General features: G+C 38.3%; 2 protein-coding genes across 2 annotated transcripts; one reads left to right on the forward strand and one right to left on the reverse strand.

Moving 5' to 3' along the window:
• The first annotated feature begins 2,872 nt into the window (after window positions 1–2,872).
• Window positions 2,873–11,102, forward strand: LOC134670807 (proteasome subunit alpha type-1). The gene is made up of 7 exons (XM_063528629.1): window positions 2,873–2,993; window positions 3,402–3,652; window positions 3,948–4,107; window positions 7,370–7,495; window positions 8,426–8,509; window positions 9,039–9,242; window positions 9,606–11,102. The coding sequence occupies exons 1-7, from the start codon at window positions 2,991–2,993 to the stop codon at window positions 9,624–9,626; spliced, it is 849 nt and encodes a 282-aa protein (XP_063384699.1). The 5' UTR covers window positions 2,873–2,990; the 3' UTR covers window positions 9,627–11,102.
• A 338-nt stretch (window positions 11,103–11,440) lies between these two features.
• LOC134670806 (apoptosis-stimulating of p53 protein 1) lies at window positions 11,441–15,904 on the reverse strand. Its single transcript, XM_063528628.1, has 4 exons — window positions 15,761–15,904; window positions 14,892–15,016; window positions 14,167–14,366; window positions 11,441–13,831 (listed from the first exon to the last, which is right to left on the reverse strand). Exons 1-4 carry the CDS (start codon window positions 15,894–15,896, stop codon window positions 13,045–13,047), a joined length of 1,248 nt encoding a protein of 415 aa, XP_063384698.1. The 5' UTR covers window positions 15,897–15,904; the 3' UTR covers window positions 11,441–13,044.
• Window positions 15,905–18,114: the final 2,210 nt, after the last annotated feature.

Below are 18,114 nucleotides of genomic sequence, written 5' to 3' on the forward strand. Positions count from 1 at the left end.
TTATTGTACTTTTACAATGAGATGTTGACATTAAGTAAATTGTTTTTTTCTTGTCATTGACATATTTCAAGTATTTCAAACTTAGAATGCGCGCCGCATCGTAGACTCTTCTGGCGGCGCTATGTATAAAGGTTGGATCATTAACACCAACGCTAACTATAGTCTGTATTTAGGTATTTAAATAAAAGTAAACATAAATCGTTTACGAATTTACAAGTGCGACAGAGAGGCAATACGTTGGGCGTGGTTCGCGGGAGGCCCTCAGTTCTACGAGGCCGTGCCGTACAGCTGGGATCGTGGCCCACCAAAATGGACTCGCCGGAAGACCAGCGCCGACTCTCGGGTCAGCATTATGCTGAGGCGAGCCCATTTCGTGGTAAACAATTTGTAATTATGTTTGTATAAAAGCCTTTCATGTTACTTCTGTACACTGAGAGAAAAATCATCACCAGGAATTAAAAAACAGTTCTGTACTGGGGGAAAAAATGAAGTTTTAGTAATAATTATGGACGTTTCACTATTTCTGTAAAGTTTATTTATTTCTACAAACAGCTCAGTAATCCCAAATATAATTTCAACAAACAGATAATAGAAATTTCAAATTGCAAGAACTAATAGAAATTGCAAAGGATTAAGTTTATTTTTGTAAATCTAAGTGTATTTTTGTTGTATTTTTCTCTCAGTGTATGTACACTAAGTTTATCGCGAAAAATAAATGATTTATGATTTATAACTGGCTTAAGAGCCATTTGAGGGTAGTTTACTTTTATGTAAATACCTAAAGATATAGAGTTTACATAAGAGCATTTCACTTGTATAAACTTTTACAGTCTAATACCTATAGGTAAAATAATGAATGAAAATAAACAATGAATGAATTCTAATGTGATCAGTTTTTGTTCAATAGGTAGGTACCTATTCTTTAATAAAACAAACGTGCAAGTGCCACGTGAATACCATGAAACCTACCGGTTGGTTGGAAGGATTTTAAAACATTTTTGAAGCTTCTTTGGTTAAAGAAGCTACAAAAAAGTTTTAAAATCCTTGGTAAAAACAATTCCATAAAAATCCCAATAGATTCATTTTTTTCCTCGTTTCTTAGCTAGAAAGTGGGCAAGTTAAATCAATGCAGAAAACTCTTATTCTCTTGACCTTTTTATTCTATATAAACGCTACAATCCTTTTCTTTCGATGTAAAGCATTTTATTCTAAGAGAACACTTTTTTGGCCGCATTTTATTTAATTGTTTCGTTTTTTGTTTCGTCAGATTTTGATAAAATTTTATAGGAATAGGTGTTTGAAAAGCTTCTCATTCTGGGTGGATTATATCGGGTGGAACAGAACGAAGGACTTTTACGTAAACGGGGAATTGCTTAGGCTACGTAGGTATATGTACTATAGGTTCTGTGTACCAACTAATTTCACTAAATTGTAAAATCAATCCCCATCCATTTGCATCAGCTGTTAATTCGAATAGCACATTTGTAATAGACTAGCACAATCAATGAATCTTTGCCACCCGTCTTTATTTCTACTCATCTCTGGTTCTAAGTCAAATTAGCAAGAGGAACTGTCTGAAACGACGCAATCTTGCCACCTGTCGGCTATATCCCCGTATTTGAACTGAATTAATCTTACCTAATTTCTCTAGGGTTATATCAGGAACAAGACGTTACAGTAGAGGACGCATTTAATTACATACATAGGGGCTATTCATAGATTACGTCATTTCAAATTAGGGGGGGGCTGGGCATCGTATGACGGTAGCATGAAGTAGGAGGAAATGGGGTGATTTAAAGCATGATTTTTAGATGATATTAGGGGGGCGGGGTCAAAAATCGACAAAAATCGATGACGTAATTTATGGACAGCCCCTTAACATAGAGATACATGCTTAGGCACTAATGTCTAGGTATGTGTTTGTTTATTCTGGGTGTTTCCTGTAACACGAGCAAATAATTCAAACATATATTATAAAGAGTAGAGTTAGACCAAGAAAAGTCTGCAGCGATTTTGATAGCCCACGCAGTGCAAGTGTTATTTAAACGTTATAATTTTATACAAGTGAGACGTTTAAAATAACACTCACACTGCGTGGGCTATCAAAATCGCTACAGACTTTTCTTGGTCTCACTCTGTGAACTTAGACCAATGTCTGATTCTGATCTGACAAGAACCAGTCGAATAAACGCTGAAACTCTGATCTAAAAGAACCAGTCGAAAAAATAAATATTGTACGCTTTTGTAAGGCAGGATATGGAGAACATAAATATTTTGTACCACCTTTGTAAACCTCACCCATAACCATACAATAAATATTTTTTGATTATTGATTTTTGAACGCCTACAAAAAAATTTTAAGCAAAGTTTTGCGGAATCGTGAAAACGCTCAATAAGTTTAATTTTTAACACGTTCACTGCCAAGCTCAGTAGCGCTGATCTCGTAGCCGATTCCAGCGTTATTGCGCTTTGTAGAGGAAAGCGACAACGAACAGAGAACCCAATGTGATAAGGGCTCTCTGCCATGGATTGAATGCGTTGCACCTTGCACATCATCAGCAATGTATCGCAAAACGCATGTGATTTGTTGCAAGGTTAACTACTAACATTAAATGCCTCCGTTGGTTTTATTATCACAGTAGGTCTTCAGAAGGTACGTGTTCCATTGTAAAGTCGAATACACTTAATCGATTTTGATGAATTAGGTGTAATTAGAAAAAGTGGGAATTCTTATACAAAAAAAAACAGTCAACAATCTCATACAAAAAAAAGCCATCCGCGTTTTCCAAAAACATGTTTTTTTTTTTATTGAACATGAGGCTGATTGTTCAACAAAACTTATTGTCTGTGCCTCGCCAACAGTCATCACGACCATAGACAAGCGTCATTATTGTTTGACGTTTGTATTTTCAATTTTGCTTTTCATCGTACGCTAAGCGTACAATATTGTGAATATCGGTGATATTATCAATTAAAAACTCTTCTTAACAATGGTAAGTCATTTATAATCGTTTAATAACTTTCAGTGCTGTGTAGGTATTGCAAATCCAGCAATCTATAAACTTAAAACTTGCATTGTCACCGGAAGAGTTACCAATGTAAAACTCGATTAGTGAAGGATATTCTCTTTCTAGACTCAATTCGTTTATTGAATGATTGCAAAATATAATGAAAGTAATCTATTTCACATCTTGTAAATATATTTTCACAAAAAACTTCTTCAAATGTAACCTTAACCTCAAAAAAGTTTTCTTTGTAATTTCTTACAAATTAAAAGTAGTAAAACGAACAGTTAGCTACAACCAATTCTTTTTAATGTAATTCTCTTTTAAATATAACTTTATTTACGTTCCGTTACTACAGTTAACAGCCAGTACCATTTTTTTTTCTTACTTTTACAGTTCAGAAACCAGTATGACAGTGATGTCACAGTCTGGAGTCCCCAGGGCCGTATCCACCAGGTGGAGTACGCTATGGAAGCCGTCAAGCTAGGTTCGGCGACTGTAGCGCTGAAGAATAAGGAGTTTGCAGTATTGATAGCTTTAAAACGGGCTGTCAGTGAGTTATCGGCATATCAGAAGAAGATTATTCCCATTGATGAGCATATTGGAATTTCTATCTCAGGATTAACTGCTGATGCTAGAATGTTAAGGTAAAAATTTCTCTGGGTGACTTTATTAGGATTTGAATCATTGAAAATTCATCTGTAATCATCAGTTAATGCAAATTTTTTATAGGTATTGATTCGGAATAAGATTCTGGCACTTAACTTTTAACCTTAGCAGTAAACTAAAATAAGCTTCTTAATAAGTCTTGGTAAACTACGAGTTTAATGTAACAGTGTCAAGTGCCTGTCATAAATCCCATCACCCATCAGGCGGCTTGTGTGCTCGCATGCTGACTATTACATTAAAATATATATATATGTATATAATCTGCTTTTCCAGCCGTTACATGCGCACAGAGTGCCTAAACCACCGCTACTCCCATGACTCTCCGATGCCTGTGGGCCGCCTCATCGCCATGGTCGGCAACAAGATGCAGATCTGCACGCAGCGGTACGACAAGCGGCCGCTCGGTGTTGGCTTGCTGGTTGCTGGTTATGATGTAAGTACATAATCCAATCCGTTGTGATGGATAGCATTTTTTACCACCACACTGGACAAACAAGCATCTAGCCTGTTTGGTGTTAAACTATCTTTCCCATAAAGGGACAGCGATACACCAGACATGGACATAGTAGTAGACTAGTTAAATTATGATGATGATGATGCATTGCATGATGATAGTTCTAACAAATAATAAATACATCATGGGCGACTTCAACAGCCATATTGGACTCCGACAACCGGGTGAAGAAGATACACTAGGACCATATAATTTTGGCATTAGAAATAAAAGAGGAGATGGACTAATTAACCTGGCACGGACCTTGAATCTCAAAGTAGGAAATACCCTTTTTAACAAAAGACCAAACAGAAGATGGACTTGGGCACACCCTAACCAAACAAATAAAGCCCAAATAGATTTCTTCTTAATAAAGAACAAACACAATATACAGGACATATCAGTGATAAGGAACATAGACTTTATATCAGACCATAGACCAGTCGAGATAATAATAAATACAAAGCAAAGCCGAAGAAAGATCTGTCATAGTCAGCAACGCATACAAAGCGACTCTGCAGACGCAGTACACACCACAACAGAAAAGTTATTTACAGACATTGATGTTAGAGGCTGCGAGACAGTACAGAAAAAATACAATATTATTGAAGAAACACTGAAGAAGGCTATAGAACAATCTACTAAAAGAAAAGAAAATAAAGGCACAAACATATACTCCACCGAAACAAAAAGATTCTTAGAACTGAAGACACAACTGCAGGAAAAAGAAAAGAAAACCAGGGCCGATAAAAACAGAATAAAAGCAGTAAATAAAAGAATAAGAAAACTAACAAAGAGAGACATTGAGAATCAAAAAATGAAAGAAGTAGAAGAGCTACTGGCTTCTAAATGCGCTGTAAAAGGAGCAGAAAGAAAAATGACATTAGGAAAAGAACTAATTTCTAGCATAAAACATAATAGTAAGAAATCTGAAAGTAGGAAAGAGATAGTGGACTCTGCAACAGACTTCTTTAGACAGCTATACTTAAATAAGGAATACGACCCAACAATATATAACAGGAAAACATGCATTGAAGTGGAGCCATTCCTTACGGATGAAATATCGGCAGCAATAAATAAACTAAAAACTGAGAAAGCAATAGGACCAGATGGGATTTGCAGTGAAATTCTAAAATACTCAAGCTATGAACTACATAAAGTCATTGCCTACGTGTTCAACGAAATAATAAGGAACGAAATAATACCCGAACAATGGAATATTTCCAACATTACTATCCTACATAAAAAAGGAAACAAAGACGATCTAGACAACTACAGACCTATAAGTATCATATCCTGCATCTATAAACTATTCATGACAGTGATGACCAGACATAGAAGTTTTTGTGGCATAATCGAGTGTTTGAGAAAATGAAACATCGATAAATCTGCTATCGATAAGTCTGTGACAGATTAATAATTAAAAGATGTAACTTCTACTTGCTGTAAATAACCTACAAATTTTAAGAATGCAAATCAATTACAAACTGGCACATATATAATTTCTTTTTTACTATATTTAGTGTACTAGAAAATAAAACAAAAACTCTAGTATACAACGCCCAAAGGACAGAAAACAATTAAAATATCAAAGAAGATATCGAACCTGTCGTGTACTTCGCGATAGCTATGTTATTATACAGTGTTAAAATCGATGATAAAGTTACATCGATAAGAGAAATGTCGATAGTTAATTTTGTCAATCACTTTATTTTGCCACAATAACTTCTATGTCTGGTGATGACCAAAAGAATACAAAATACGCTAGAAGAACACCAGCCAGTGGAACAAGCTGGATTTCGGTCAAATTACAGCACAATGGATCACCTACATACGCTTAACCAACTTATAGAGAAAGGCACAGAATACCAAAATAAAGATATATACATTGCGTTTATAGATTTTACAAAGGCCTTTGACTCGATAGACCATAAATTCCTATTCAAAACACTCGAAGAACAGGGCCTAGAGGTAAAGTATGTCAACATACTAAAACGGATATACCAACATAGCAAGGCCAGAATAAAAACAGATAAATATGGTGAGCCATTCAGGTTGCAAAAAGGCGTAAAGCAAGGAGACCCTATCTCTCCGACACTGTTCAACGCATGCCTAGAGGCCATATTTAGAGTACTAGAATGGGAAAACAAAGGTATAAATATAAATGGGAAGTACATAAATAACCTACGGTTTGCGGATGACGTTCTAATTGTGGCCGAAAAACCAAAAATACTGGAGGAAATGATCCTAGAATTTGACACAGCATGCAAGGAAGCAGGCTTAGCAATGAACATGAAAAAATGCAAAATTATTACTAATGGAGATAAAATACCAATAAAGCTTGGAAGAAACAATATGGAATATGCTGAAGATTTCACATACCTGGGACAGATAGTTTCCTTCAAAGACAGACTCGACAAGGAAGTAGACTACAGAATAAGTAGAGCGTGGAAAAAATACTGGTCTCTAAAAGCAATTCTAAAGAGTGACATGTCGATGGCCATTAAGAAAAAAGTATTTGATACTGCTGTCCTACCTACCTTAACTTACGGTGCCCAAACCTGGAGCCCCACCAAGAAACACACACATAAACTGAAGATTTGTCAAAGGGCAATGGAACGGTCCATGCTAAAAATTCAAATTAAAGACAGAATCAGAAATGAAGTTATAAGAGAGAAAACTGGAGTAAAAGATGTAACACAAGCAATAAAAAAGAGTAAATGGGCCTGGGCTGGCCATGTATGTCGCACTACAGATAACCGGTGGACCAAACATGTCACAGAATGGTTACCAATAGACACACCGAGAAAACAGAAAAAACCGAATACTAGATGGAGAGATGAGCTACGAAATTTCGATAGATTCTGGTGGAGAACAGCACAGAATAGGAAGGAATGGGAAAAACTGGGGGAGGCCTTTTCCGCACACGCGGCATGCAAATGAATAAAATAAATTGAAAAACAATAAAAGTTAAAAAAAAATTAATAATTTAATAAGTATAATAACAAAGAAAGTGTAAAAATAACAAAAAACGCATGAAATAAAGGCTATTACTATTACTACTATTACTATTACTAGTTCTAACACGGTTATTACACAGATGCGGATTGGCACACTGTTCCAGTGTGGGAGTGAGATAGTGCTACGCACATACATCGCTTTGCATCCATTTGTGAACTAACCTAACTTGTCTCACTTCCAGGATCAAGGCCCGCACATCTACCAGACCTGCCCATCTGCTCTCTACTTCGACTGCCGCGCCATGGCCATTGGCGCGCGCTCGCAGTCCGCCAGGACTTACCTCGAGAAGCATCTCAACACCTTCCAGGTTTAGTTCGTTTTTTTTTAGCATTAGAAAGAACTTGAAAGAAGGTTACCTGGCTTAACAACTTCAAAGCTATTAGAATAGAATAGAATAGTTTTTTTATTCGTAAACACACAGGCAATAGACATACATAGAAAAAACATAGTGAAAAATAAAGTGTCACAAAATGGCCCCATCTCAGCATGTTGCTGGCGACTTCTCTTATGCATGCCATGATATTGAATAAAATAACTGCCAAATGATGTTGAGTCAGCAGTACAGGAAGATATGGGGTGAGGTAATCAAAATATTGTACTGCAACATTTATATACCTACAGCGTACGGCGTCAACGGGAGACCAAGAACTTCCCTGACAGAAAATAGGGGATAGGAGTATTAGGAGTGTTATAAGCTTAACGTGTGTGTACATATGTAGTGCATAATTATTTTCACGGAAACACCCGAACGTGTCTTGCTATTTCAGTTAGTCTCGGTACAAAAAGTACTGAGGTTGACTGAAGTAGCAAGACAAATACGAACGTTTCCGAGAAAATACGATGGAAAACAATTATACGCTACATCTGTACCGTGTGTATTTTTGCATATTTGTGCACGCATACGCATATTGTGAAACGCGTAGCAAATTTGAAGTGGGAATGGGCGGGTCATATAGCAAGAAAGACCGACTCGTGGAGTAAACGACTACTGGAGTGGCGACCATGGGGGGAAGAGCGTCCCCAAAGTAGACCCAAGATGCGTTGGGACGACGACATCAAAAGGACTGCGGGGAAGAAGTGGCTCCAGGTTGCAAAAGACCGTGACAAATGGCGTAAAATGAAGGAGGCCTACACCCAAAGGGTAGAAAAAGGCTAGAGAGAGAGAGTGCACGCATACGGATAAACTAGTGACCGTTACCGGTTTTACCATTAGTAACTTGTTTTATTATTGTTTCAGGATTGTGACCTTCATGAGCTGGTAGCTCACGGCTTGAGGGCTCTGAGAGACACGCTGCCCAATGAAGTGGATCTTAATACTAAGGTGAGTGAAAAAAAATAACTGATTAGAGCGAAGTGATCCCATAAGTGTCCCGCGAACAAAGTTTTGTGCGGTACACTAAATATGCGAAGAATGTTTATGAACTGTTAAATTTTAATGTAGAACTGTATTTAACTGGTGTTACCTAGACTAGAACGACTGACATAATTGCTATTGTAGAAAATGTAATGGAGATTATTGTTCATTGGCAGTTTTGTTGTAATTTCAAACATTTTAGAAAAACAGCAAATTTGGACACAAAAGTTGGAGGAGGAGAGAATCGATCAACTAGACATGTTGACTATCAATTTTTTCGACCCTGTGAATGTAGCGTACAGCAGTACGAAAAAAATTATAGTGCTTAGTGCTATCAGATTTATTCATATGGGACCAAATTTTCGAATTTGTTTGGGCTGCGAGCCAGACCAGCGGGCAATCTGAAATTGTAAAAAGCCTTGTTATCTGGCTGGCTATTTATTTAGATTAGAAGGATCATCAACCACTGTTTAAAATAAAAATATTGAAATTTTAGAACGTCTCCATCGCCATCGTCGGTCCCAAGACCCCACTGCGGATCAGCGACGAGGCCGAGCTGACGCAGTTCCTGGCGCTCGTGGAGGGCGAGGAGCGGCGCGGGGGCGGCGCGGGCGCAGCGCCCACCGGCGACGCGGGCGCCGCCCCGCCCGGGGGGGAGGGGGACGAGCGGGACGGCAGGGACAGGGAGCCGCAGGTCGCGGTGAGTGAACGAGACGGATAGCTCCGCTTCAGATTTCTTGGCTCTAGTCGATGCGAGGAGCGACGCGGAGGCCACAAGTATTATCTGCGACTAAGGCCCGACCGAGATCTTGGTCTCGGCATTCTCGGCCTAAAATCGAGTCGAGAGGCACGGTTCGAACTTTAAGATGGTCAAATATTACGACTAGATACGATATGGAATAGATATGTCAGTGTCAAAAGTGACCTTTTGTGTTTGAAGAAATGTCACTTTTGGCACTGACATATTATAAGCCAATACCAAACGAAACAAAATAAGCCAAACTATTAATACGTTTCTAAAGAGAACAGGTTTCGGGTGTTAAAAATACATTTTCTTTCTCAGGTGGCGATGGACACAGAATAAGCGCCAGCGAACGGCTGCGGCCGGGTGACATCCGTGACCCAGTGGACACAGTGATTTACAAGACCTCGATGTCCATCTGTCCCCCGGTCCCGACCATAGCCTTCCTTCCTCCCGCCCGTTGGACACAGAAAGACCTGCCTTGGCCAGTGTTCGAGGTTGCTTGTTGACTGGTACTTTTAAATTTTATACGTTAAATTTAAAAAAAAACTCATCACGTGGAGTCACCGGACAGACCTAGCTTATAGTTCGTTTTTTTAGCATTAGAAATATGGTAAACAATTTTGATGTGTATTTTAATTGAAAAACACATTTTAAAAATAAGTAACGGCAAATATGTAACAATTATGAATCTAATACGATCGTTTATATTCTTTTGCTTTCATAAGTAATAGTTTTTGATTTTATAAAAGCATTTTTCAATTAAAAGACATGTCAAGATCGCTTACCTTCTTGCAAGTTCTTTCTAATGCTAAAAAAAAACGAACTATAGTGTGTACCACTAAATAAACCAATGTAAATGTAACTTACTGATTACCAAAATAAATTTTACTTTACTATCAGTACATCATCGTGAACCGTATTTGCAAAAAATAGTCACGTGATCGTTGCTCCATACAAACATAGTTCCCATTTTCCGCTCAGGATATTAACGTTATAGGAATTATTATTACTCAAATTGATGTATAGTATGCCCCTCGTTATTTTTTCTTTAAATTTTTAAATTATCATAAAAGTTAAGAACTTTTGCTAGAATTCGTTTTTCACTCCTAACTCTTATCATAATCAAATAATCGAAAAAAGTGGCATGTTAATATACAATAAATTGTATAAAAACATTTTCCTTTGTTGATATTTATGTCGCTAGAAAATTGGCTTTGTGACTGAAACTAGGCATCTATATTTCTGCACTATTTATTGAACTCAATAACATTACATAAATTGAGTCGCTTAACTTCAAACTCGGGTAAATCCATCCGTCAGATTATGCAATTTTGGTATTAAGAAAACGTAATAGGGTAGATATTTGCTGAGAGGGTCCAATGGATTTACCAGAGTTTGAAGTTAAGCGACACAATTGTCATTCTAAGGAACATTCATTTTATTTTATTTATTAGGAGAACAACAGAGTAAAATGTACATAAGATCTTAAAAACTAACTTACATACTAAAACATGCATTTTCCTCCCTGGCAGTTCTCACCGAGAACTAAAATTCTATGTCATTCTATGTAAACAAACCGCCTTATTAAAATTATCTCTGAATGTCCATTTACTAGTGACTTGTTTACATGTTAGCAAGTTCCGTAGAATGACACTTTATATGTAATGTTCGACTAATAGTTTCCATAATACTGAAACTGCCAGTGACTTGATGTCTCGAGCACTGGCCAAGGCAGAACGAAAGTAAAAATTGTATTTTGCATTTTTAGTATCTATTGTTTGTTTCTGTGTAAAATAAAGCGCGCATATCTTTATATTTATTGTATTTTTTTAATTGACCTTAATTTGGCGAGGCTGTCTGCTATAGCCGTCTTTGCCGTCCTTGGCAAGACTTTCCGATGACGCCCACAGCCGACTAGCGCTCAAAACGTTAACCTTTTCGACGCCGTGTCAAACACAAAAGCTGTCACTGACACCGAAGTGTCAAAACTGAAATTGAACTTTATTCATATGCTCGTATGTTGCTCTGTGGTCTGACCGATTAATCCGTCTAGCGTTGGATCTGCGGTGGGGATATATCGGTCATTGGCATCCAAAAGGTTAAAAGCTGTCATTATCTTATCATAAAAGGGTATTTAGTGAAACCACATGATTACTATATTCGTTGTATATTTTTCTGTACACAAGGTATAAACATATTTAACAGTAAATATAAAAATAATGTATTAACATACTAGTCTAGCCGAACCTACATAATCAGGTCATTAGTGGAAGTTATTGTAGAATGTTTATCAATTTATGGGTTTGTAAAAATACTGTCAGGTAATTTTGAAAATATTAGAGTCTGTGCGGAAATATAAGAGTTGTAGAATGTATTTGATCCCATACATTTCACGATTCTTCTCTTTCCGCACAGACTATAATAGCAATGAACTGACCAAGACCCTCGCCTTGTCTTAGGGTGGTATTTCACCTGTCCTATGTGTATTTGCGTCTCACGTTTTGCTTAGTGAGAGAGTGGGACACGATGCACGTTGGACCGAGAAATGGAACAGGTGGAATACCAACCTCAGACATCACGAATTGCCAGTTAAAAATATGGAGGGCACCTAGAGTCCGCTTGGTTACCCAAGACACCATCAGGTAAGATATGAAAGGTAAGGTCCAAATGGATAAGTAATTTTGTTACAAATATGATTCTTCTGTTTCCAGAAATAATCTCGTTTCAATATTTTTTACAAACCCAGTCAACCTTTTTCTGCATTGTTCCAAATATGGAACAAACATAATTTGTTTTGATACATTTGAGCTCAAAGTCCGACAACGTAGTATTGTGTGTGTCTCAATATTTGGAACAGCAGAATAAGATGTCATTTTGACTAGGCCTAATGGTACCCATTTGCTAACAATGACACACAACAACATCTTAACAACACTTATCAATCGTGTGACATCGTTTAGTGGATGAATACCCTAACTTACTTACTTACATACAGTTGGTGGTTTTTGTCATATATTTTTGGTATTGGACTCGAATATTAAAAAAATGTATGCAATGTCATTTATTTGGACGTAGCAAAAAAAGGATGAAATCTAAACAATATTAGAACCTTATTTCGACTCAATAAGGTCGAAATTGCAATGGTTTTTCTCGATTTCTTTTATCTTAACTACGTTTAGGTTTTTACGCAGTAAAATAACATTCTTAGGTTTTAAACAGCTTAAGCACCACAGTTATTGTCTTATACTATGTTATTTATATAACTATTGGTTTTAAACGTACAAAGTCAATAATTTGCGTTCAAATATTAAAGCCAATCAGAGCTCTGGAATATAACCCAATCAAAAGAGAGCGTGGAGACAGACATCTATTGGTTTTGATTTGACAGTTTTGTATGCCTTAATGAATGAATGAATGATGACTTATTTAGTCTTATCACTGTAATATTGATCTCTCGTGAGCCTAAAAGTAAGGGTACACAAATCGCTCAATATATACTCGATTATCAGTTTTATTTTAATTTATCACCGTTGGGAAATGTAACTGTACCTACCTACAATTTCCTTTGAAAGTGAATTAAAGCAGAATGCCTATTAAAATGTGAATTGGGTACTAAAATTTGTTCAGAAACTGAGATCCATTATCGGTTTTTTGTACCCGATTCAAAACTCACAGGTATTTAAAGTCCCCAAAATTTCCGAGGAGATTGCTGGTAATTTCATACATCTTTGGGACAGATTCATAATTAAATCTAATGTCATACGAGCGTGTCTAACGCATAACTAGGTCCCCCGTAATCGATAGCCGTGCCTTGGTCTAGGACAGGTACGTAGCTATCTTGCAACAAGATGGGTTGTCGACTCGACGCCTCATTCAACTGTCTTTCCAATATCGTGTTCTGTAGCTCTTCCTCTTCTAACTCTAACGTCAACTCGTCAAGGAGTTTCAATCTCATCTCTACTTCTCTCTCCGCTTTAGTTAGCTCTAAGGTGTTATCTTGCATCTCTTTCGCCGTCCGTGCTAACTCTTCTTCTATTTTGTCGATCAGCATCGTGACTTGAGATACATTTTCACAACTATTCGCTTTGTTTTCGTCTGTATACCTTTTTACTTTCGCTGTTAGTCTGACGACAAGTTCCTCTTCGCGGTGTAGTCTTTTGTTTATGATTGCAAGCTTTTCGAGGAGTTCGATTTCTTCTCTTATTTTTGTGAGGTCATCTGCTGAGGCGTCTGAGTCTGTGTCGTTGTGTGTTTGTGTGAGTCTTTCGGAGTTGACTTGGCAGATGTTTGTGAGTTCTTTCGTGAAGTAATGTTCTCGCATAAGGTGTCTTTCTCTTCTGGACTTGTGTTTGGTGTGTCTTCTGGGTGGTGTGCCGCTGCCGACACCGACTCCGCTGTCGCTGTTGGCCGCCTGACTGTCGTTGACTTCGGTGTTGCGGCCCAGGTCTCGAAGGTAGGATTCTAGAAGGTAGTTTGTTCCGTGCTTCTCCATACGGCTTTTATGCGTCTGATCTTCTAGTTGGTCGATGAGCTTTTCTTGTTCCCTGCAAAGATGAACAAATAATGAATAAATTGGACGTTTTTAAATTGTAAGAAAAGTGCCCATAGTTATACTCTGTATCTTTAAGTACTTAAATAAAAATAAACAAATAATTTGTACATTTTCGGGTAGTTATAACATTTATTGATTAACCAACCAAATACGAAACACAAACAAATATGTGCCAGATATTCACCATAGTTTGTCTCGTTGCTAAATTTTTTGTTTTGAAGATGTTTTACCATCACCGCCTTGCGACAGTTTTCGTTCTTCGCCCAATTGGTTGGAAACATCTCGGCAAAATCTAGGTAGATACCCATAGCACAACTATCAACTCACCGAAGTTTGTCCAGCTGCTGATGAATAGTTCTGCTCTGATGCTGTATCACCGTCACCAGTCTCGCAGCAGGATCCTCGCTTTTAGCCCGAGGGGGAGGGGTGGTCCGACCGCGTCGCCGCCGTCGCCCGCTGCGGCTTCCGTCGCTGTCGCGGCCGGAGTCTTCTTCGCCGCTGGAGGCGCGACGGAGGGACAGGCGGACCTTTGGAATAAGTGGGAGTTATTGTGTGTGTATTCGTATGTGTACGTGTTACAGAAGTTTTCTTTTAGTGCCACTTTGTACCTTGTCACATTAACGATATTATGAGACCTAAGCCGCTTTTACGAGTATATCGCTTTTTACCTTTACCTATTCTTTGTCGCTGATAAGGTACGAAGTAGCATAAGGCAAAACCTTGACTGAAAGAGGCCTTTATTAGAAGGCAAGGCAAGGCATTCTTATAAGTGGTGTAACGGGCTAAATGGCCTATATGAGGTGGATATTACTAAAAAGTTGGAGTATGGATCCTGAACTCTGAAGCAATTAGCTGCAGATGTATTTCTTACTAAATACAATGTAACTGAGGGGCTACCGCGAAAACCGAAATTCGCAAATTGCGGGGATTTTTCTCTGTCACTCTAATTACGCCGTCATTGGAGTAAAAGAGGAAGATCCCCGCATTTGCTAACTTCGAATTTCGTGGTTATAGCCCTGATGCTAAGGTGAGAAAGAGAGAGACTTAAGTACCTCATGCCGTGCGTCTCCCCACGCTGCCAGTACCAGGAGCACAGGAGCGTCAGGCGGTAGAGGGCGCTCCACGCCACGCCACCGCTCCGCTAGGATCCATTCAGAGTGCTCAGTCAATCCGCCCGCTGGAACAAAAGGGTAGACAGTTAAAGGGGTATCCAGACGGGACTGACGAAATCAGTCGATTTGTTCAGGACAATAATTGGTCAATATCATCTAGCGTCCACACGTACACAAATTAAATCACCAATTTGCATTCTACTATGAAAATTGGCATTTTTGTGTCCGCACCTGCTGATGTGAATTGGTATTTGCGTCCGCACGGCCCTGTTCGATCGGAGAATTTCATCAGATTGGCGAAAAATGGTCTCGTCTGGATACAACTTAATTTTTATAGGGTTTCTCCTTCGCCCTATATAGTTATTTCAATGACTCTGCTCTAAATTTATAGTCTGTCAAGCCATTTCCGCCAGCGGAAAATTTAAAAAATGTAGGTGCGTTTGGTAAAAATCCTATAGAAAATTTGAATTTCGCGCATTTTACTACTGACAAAGTTGTTTGACCGGCTATATCAGGGAGGCAACAAATTGGTGACCATAAATCGGCTAAATTTAACTGGCTCTACTAGCTCATTAGATCATTACTTCATTAGTTTTCGGTTTAGTCCACTAATGTCTCGTCTTACATAAATGGTTATGTTCTTAAGTTCTAATTAGGTACACTTCATGGCCGCGCGCGTCCACCTCAAGACGTCTGACGAGGATAGCTGCAGGTCTACCATTCTTGTCTAACTTGTACAGAGACCAACCTTCAGGCGCGTACAGACTACCACTACCTATCCCTGTCTAACTTGTACAGAGTAGACAAACCTTCAGGCGCGTCCTGCAGTGCGCGCACGATATCCGCGCATGTTGTATGCGGACGCACACCGCGCACCCACAGTTTCTGTCCACGCGCGAGCACACCCACCTCCTCGTCGCTGTAATCTGACGAGGATGGCTCCATAATGTCACCTGGAAAGAGTGAACATTGGTCTTAGTTTTTGGGTTAAGTCACTACTTAAGACGTATGGTCGCCTGGTCGGTACCCCAACTTAAGTACTCACGTCGCCATACTAATTGTATACAAAAGTGGACTTGTATGACTATATGTGATTATTCAATTCCCATGTAAACATATTTTATGTCGAAGCTTTGTACGAAACAAGATCTCCATTAGATACTATGGTTACAATAAACCAAACAAAAACAGTCTGATCAATCAACTTTTGTACTATTATCGTTTAGTCTATATCTTAAAATACATATTTCAAATTACAGTAAAAAAAATTATAGGTATTGTATAGCTTTGTCTTATAAAAATGGCTCTAACTATACAAATACATATCATCATTTATACAAAGATATCGTTTAGGTTCTAAATCGTATGCCTAGAGTAAAGAACTTTGGTGGAACAATGCCTGGTGTTAAGTACCTATGTATTGACAGCTGGATACTTAAAATAAAATAAACAATATATACGAAAAAAACTCCAATAAAACATATTCACACTTCACACAACCCTATGCGTTAACATTAAAACTCCAGAGTCATCGCCACACAAATATATGCATACATAGGTATGTACATGTACCCCAGAGTAATTAAGGTAAGGGTGACCTATAACCACCCCTGCGAGGTGAGTTGCATGCCCCAGCCGCGCCTGGTACTGAAGGGAGGCTCCCCAGGAAACAACCGTGATGCAATGTTGGGAATGCAGAATTTTGCAGGAAATTGGGGTTTTGGCAACGTAATTTGCATTAGATATTGCTGATGTGGGGTAAAGATAGTGTATTAACGTGGAATTATGAGCGGTAAGCTTGTGAAACGTTAAGATTCTTAGAAAACTTAAATTCGAAGTAGGTATTACCAAGGATCATAACCAATAGGACGAACAATCGCCATATTGAGTAGCGTACCCCGGAAGAAAACATTTTTTTGTAATAAAATTAGATGGCGTTTGTCATTCAGCGGGCTGTAGGTTGTGTAGTGTATTCCGCAAGAGGTCGCTGCCACTAGAAGAGTTGTAGACGTTGTAGTTGTTAGGTGTAGTTTTTAGTTTTTCTTAAACGAGCGGAAATGTTATCCATGGTATTACTTATATTTATAAGTTGTAGTTGCAACATGAATACCTAATACTTTTTTACATTATGATGTTTGATGAATTCAGTACGTTAATGTGTGTTTTGTCAAGTCCAGTAGTTTTCGATTACTTTAGGTACTTAAGGTTCACTTATGGCATAGGTATACCTATGCCTGTACCTAGGAGTTTAAAATACTTAGGATGGTATTCCACCTATCCAATTTCTTTGCCCAATGTGTATTGTAAAGGTTTGCAACCTTTACAGCCTTTTTTAATCTGACTGGCTAGTACCTAACGATATTCAAATTTAGAATATGAGCCCGCTGTCAAATAGAACGCGGTGCGGAATTGGCATTCGATTAGTTAGAGGCAGCCATCGAGTGTAGATATTTAATTGTAAACTAGCTGAAAATCAAAAGAAGTGATCGACGGTATTTCTATGCCCACAGCGTCCTCCCATTTAGGCCGTCCCCCTTACAGTATTACGTCTCACATTTTGATGAGAGAGTGAGACGCTCTGATATTGGCCAAAGAAATTAGACAGGTGGAATACCACCCCTAGCAAAAATATACTTTACAGTATTACTTTTTATTACAACTTTTTACTACCAGCACGCCCGCCAAAAATCAGTTACCAACAATAGCGTGAAAATAAAATAATAAATCTATAAACTGCTTTAGTCACATTAACTTGGTAATTTGAGTGTTGGATTCGTGACTTGGCACCATTAGGCATATCCGCCCCTACCCTAGGGTTACCCCTTATCCCCCCTTACCCCACTTTTACCCCATTGTTGGCCCACGCCCGTGGCATTTAGGCCACCCTCCGCCACACCCAATGCTATATAGAATATATAGAAACTATAGCTATATAGAAACACATTGGAATGCTTGTGATTTATTTGGGTCATTTGGTATTCAAAATCTGATGTTTTACTTAGTTTTTGTCGCTTTTATAAATTAGCCAGCTGCCACTTTTTATACGAATTATTTTGGTCTGAAGTTTCAGGTGAAAAAATCTGAAGTCTGAAGTTTTTTACATGGTGTAGACAGCATTATTAGTGAATCATTACTCGCTTTATTGAAATAGAATTGCAACTTA

Source organism: Cydia fagiglandana, chromosome 14 (genome assembly GCF_963556715.1).
Source record: "Cydia fagiglandana chromosome 14, ilCydFagi1.1, whole genome shotgun sequence".
In the NCBI taxonomy this organism is placed as follows: domain Eukaryota; kingdom Metazoa; phylum Arthropoda; class Insecta; order Lepidoptera; family Tortricidae; genus Cydia; species Cydia fagiglandana.

Excerpts from the sequence above, each read along its gene's own strand:
- LOC134670807 (XM_063528629.1), top strand. Across the intron at positions 4,108-7,369 it reads TGCTGGTTGCTGGTTATGAT|GATCAAGGCCCGCACATCTA; the intron begins GTAAGTACATAA and ends TCTCACTTCCAG. Across the intron at positions 9,243-9,605 it reads ACAGGGAGCCGCAGGTCGCG|GTGGCGATGGACACAGAATA; the intron begins GTGAGTGAACGA and ends TTTCTTTCTCAG.
- LOC134670806 (XM_063528628.1), bottom strand. The coding sequence starts at position 15,896 with ATGGAGCCATCCTCGTCAGATTACAGCGACGAGGAGGTGGGTGTGCTC. Across the intron at positions 15,017-15,760 it reads ACTGCAGGACGCGCCTGAAG|CGGGCGGATTGACTGAGCAC; the intron begins GTTTGTCTACTC and ends CTTTTGTTCCAG. Across the intron at positions 14,367-14,891 it reads GGGGAGACGCACGGCATGAG|GTCCGCCTGTCCCTCCGTCG; the intron begins GTACTTAAGTCT and ends CTTATTCCAAAG.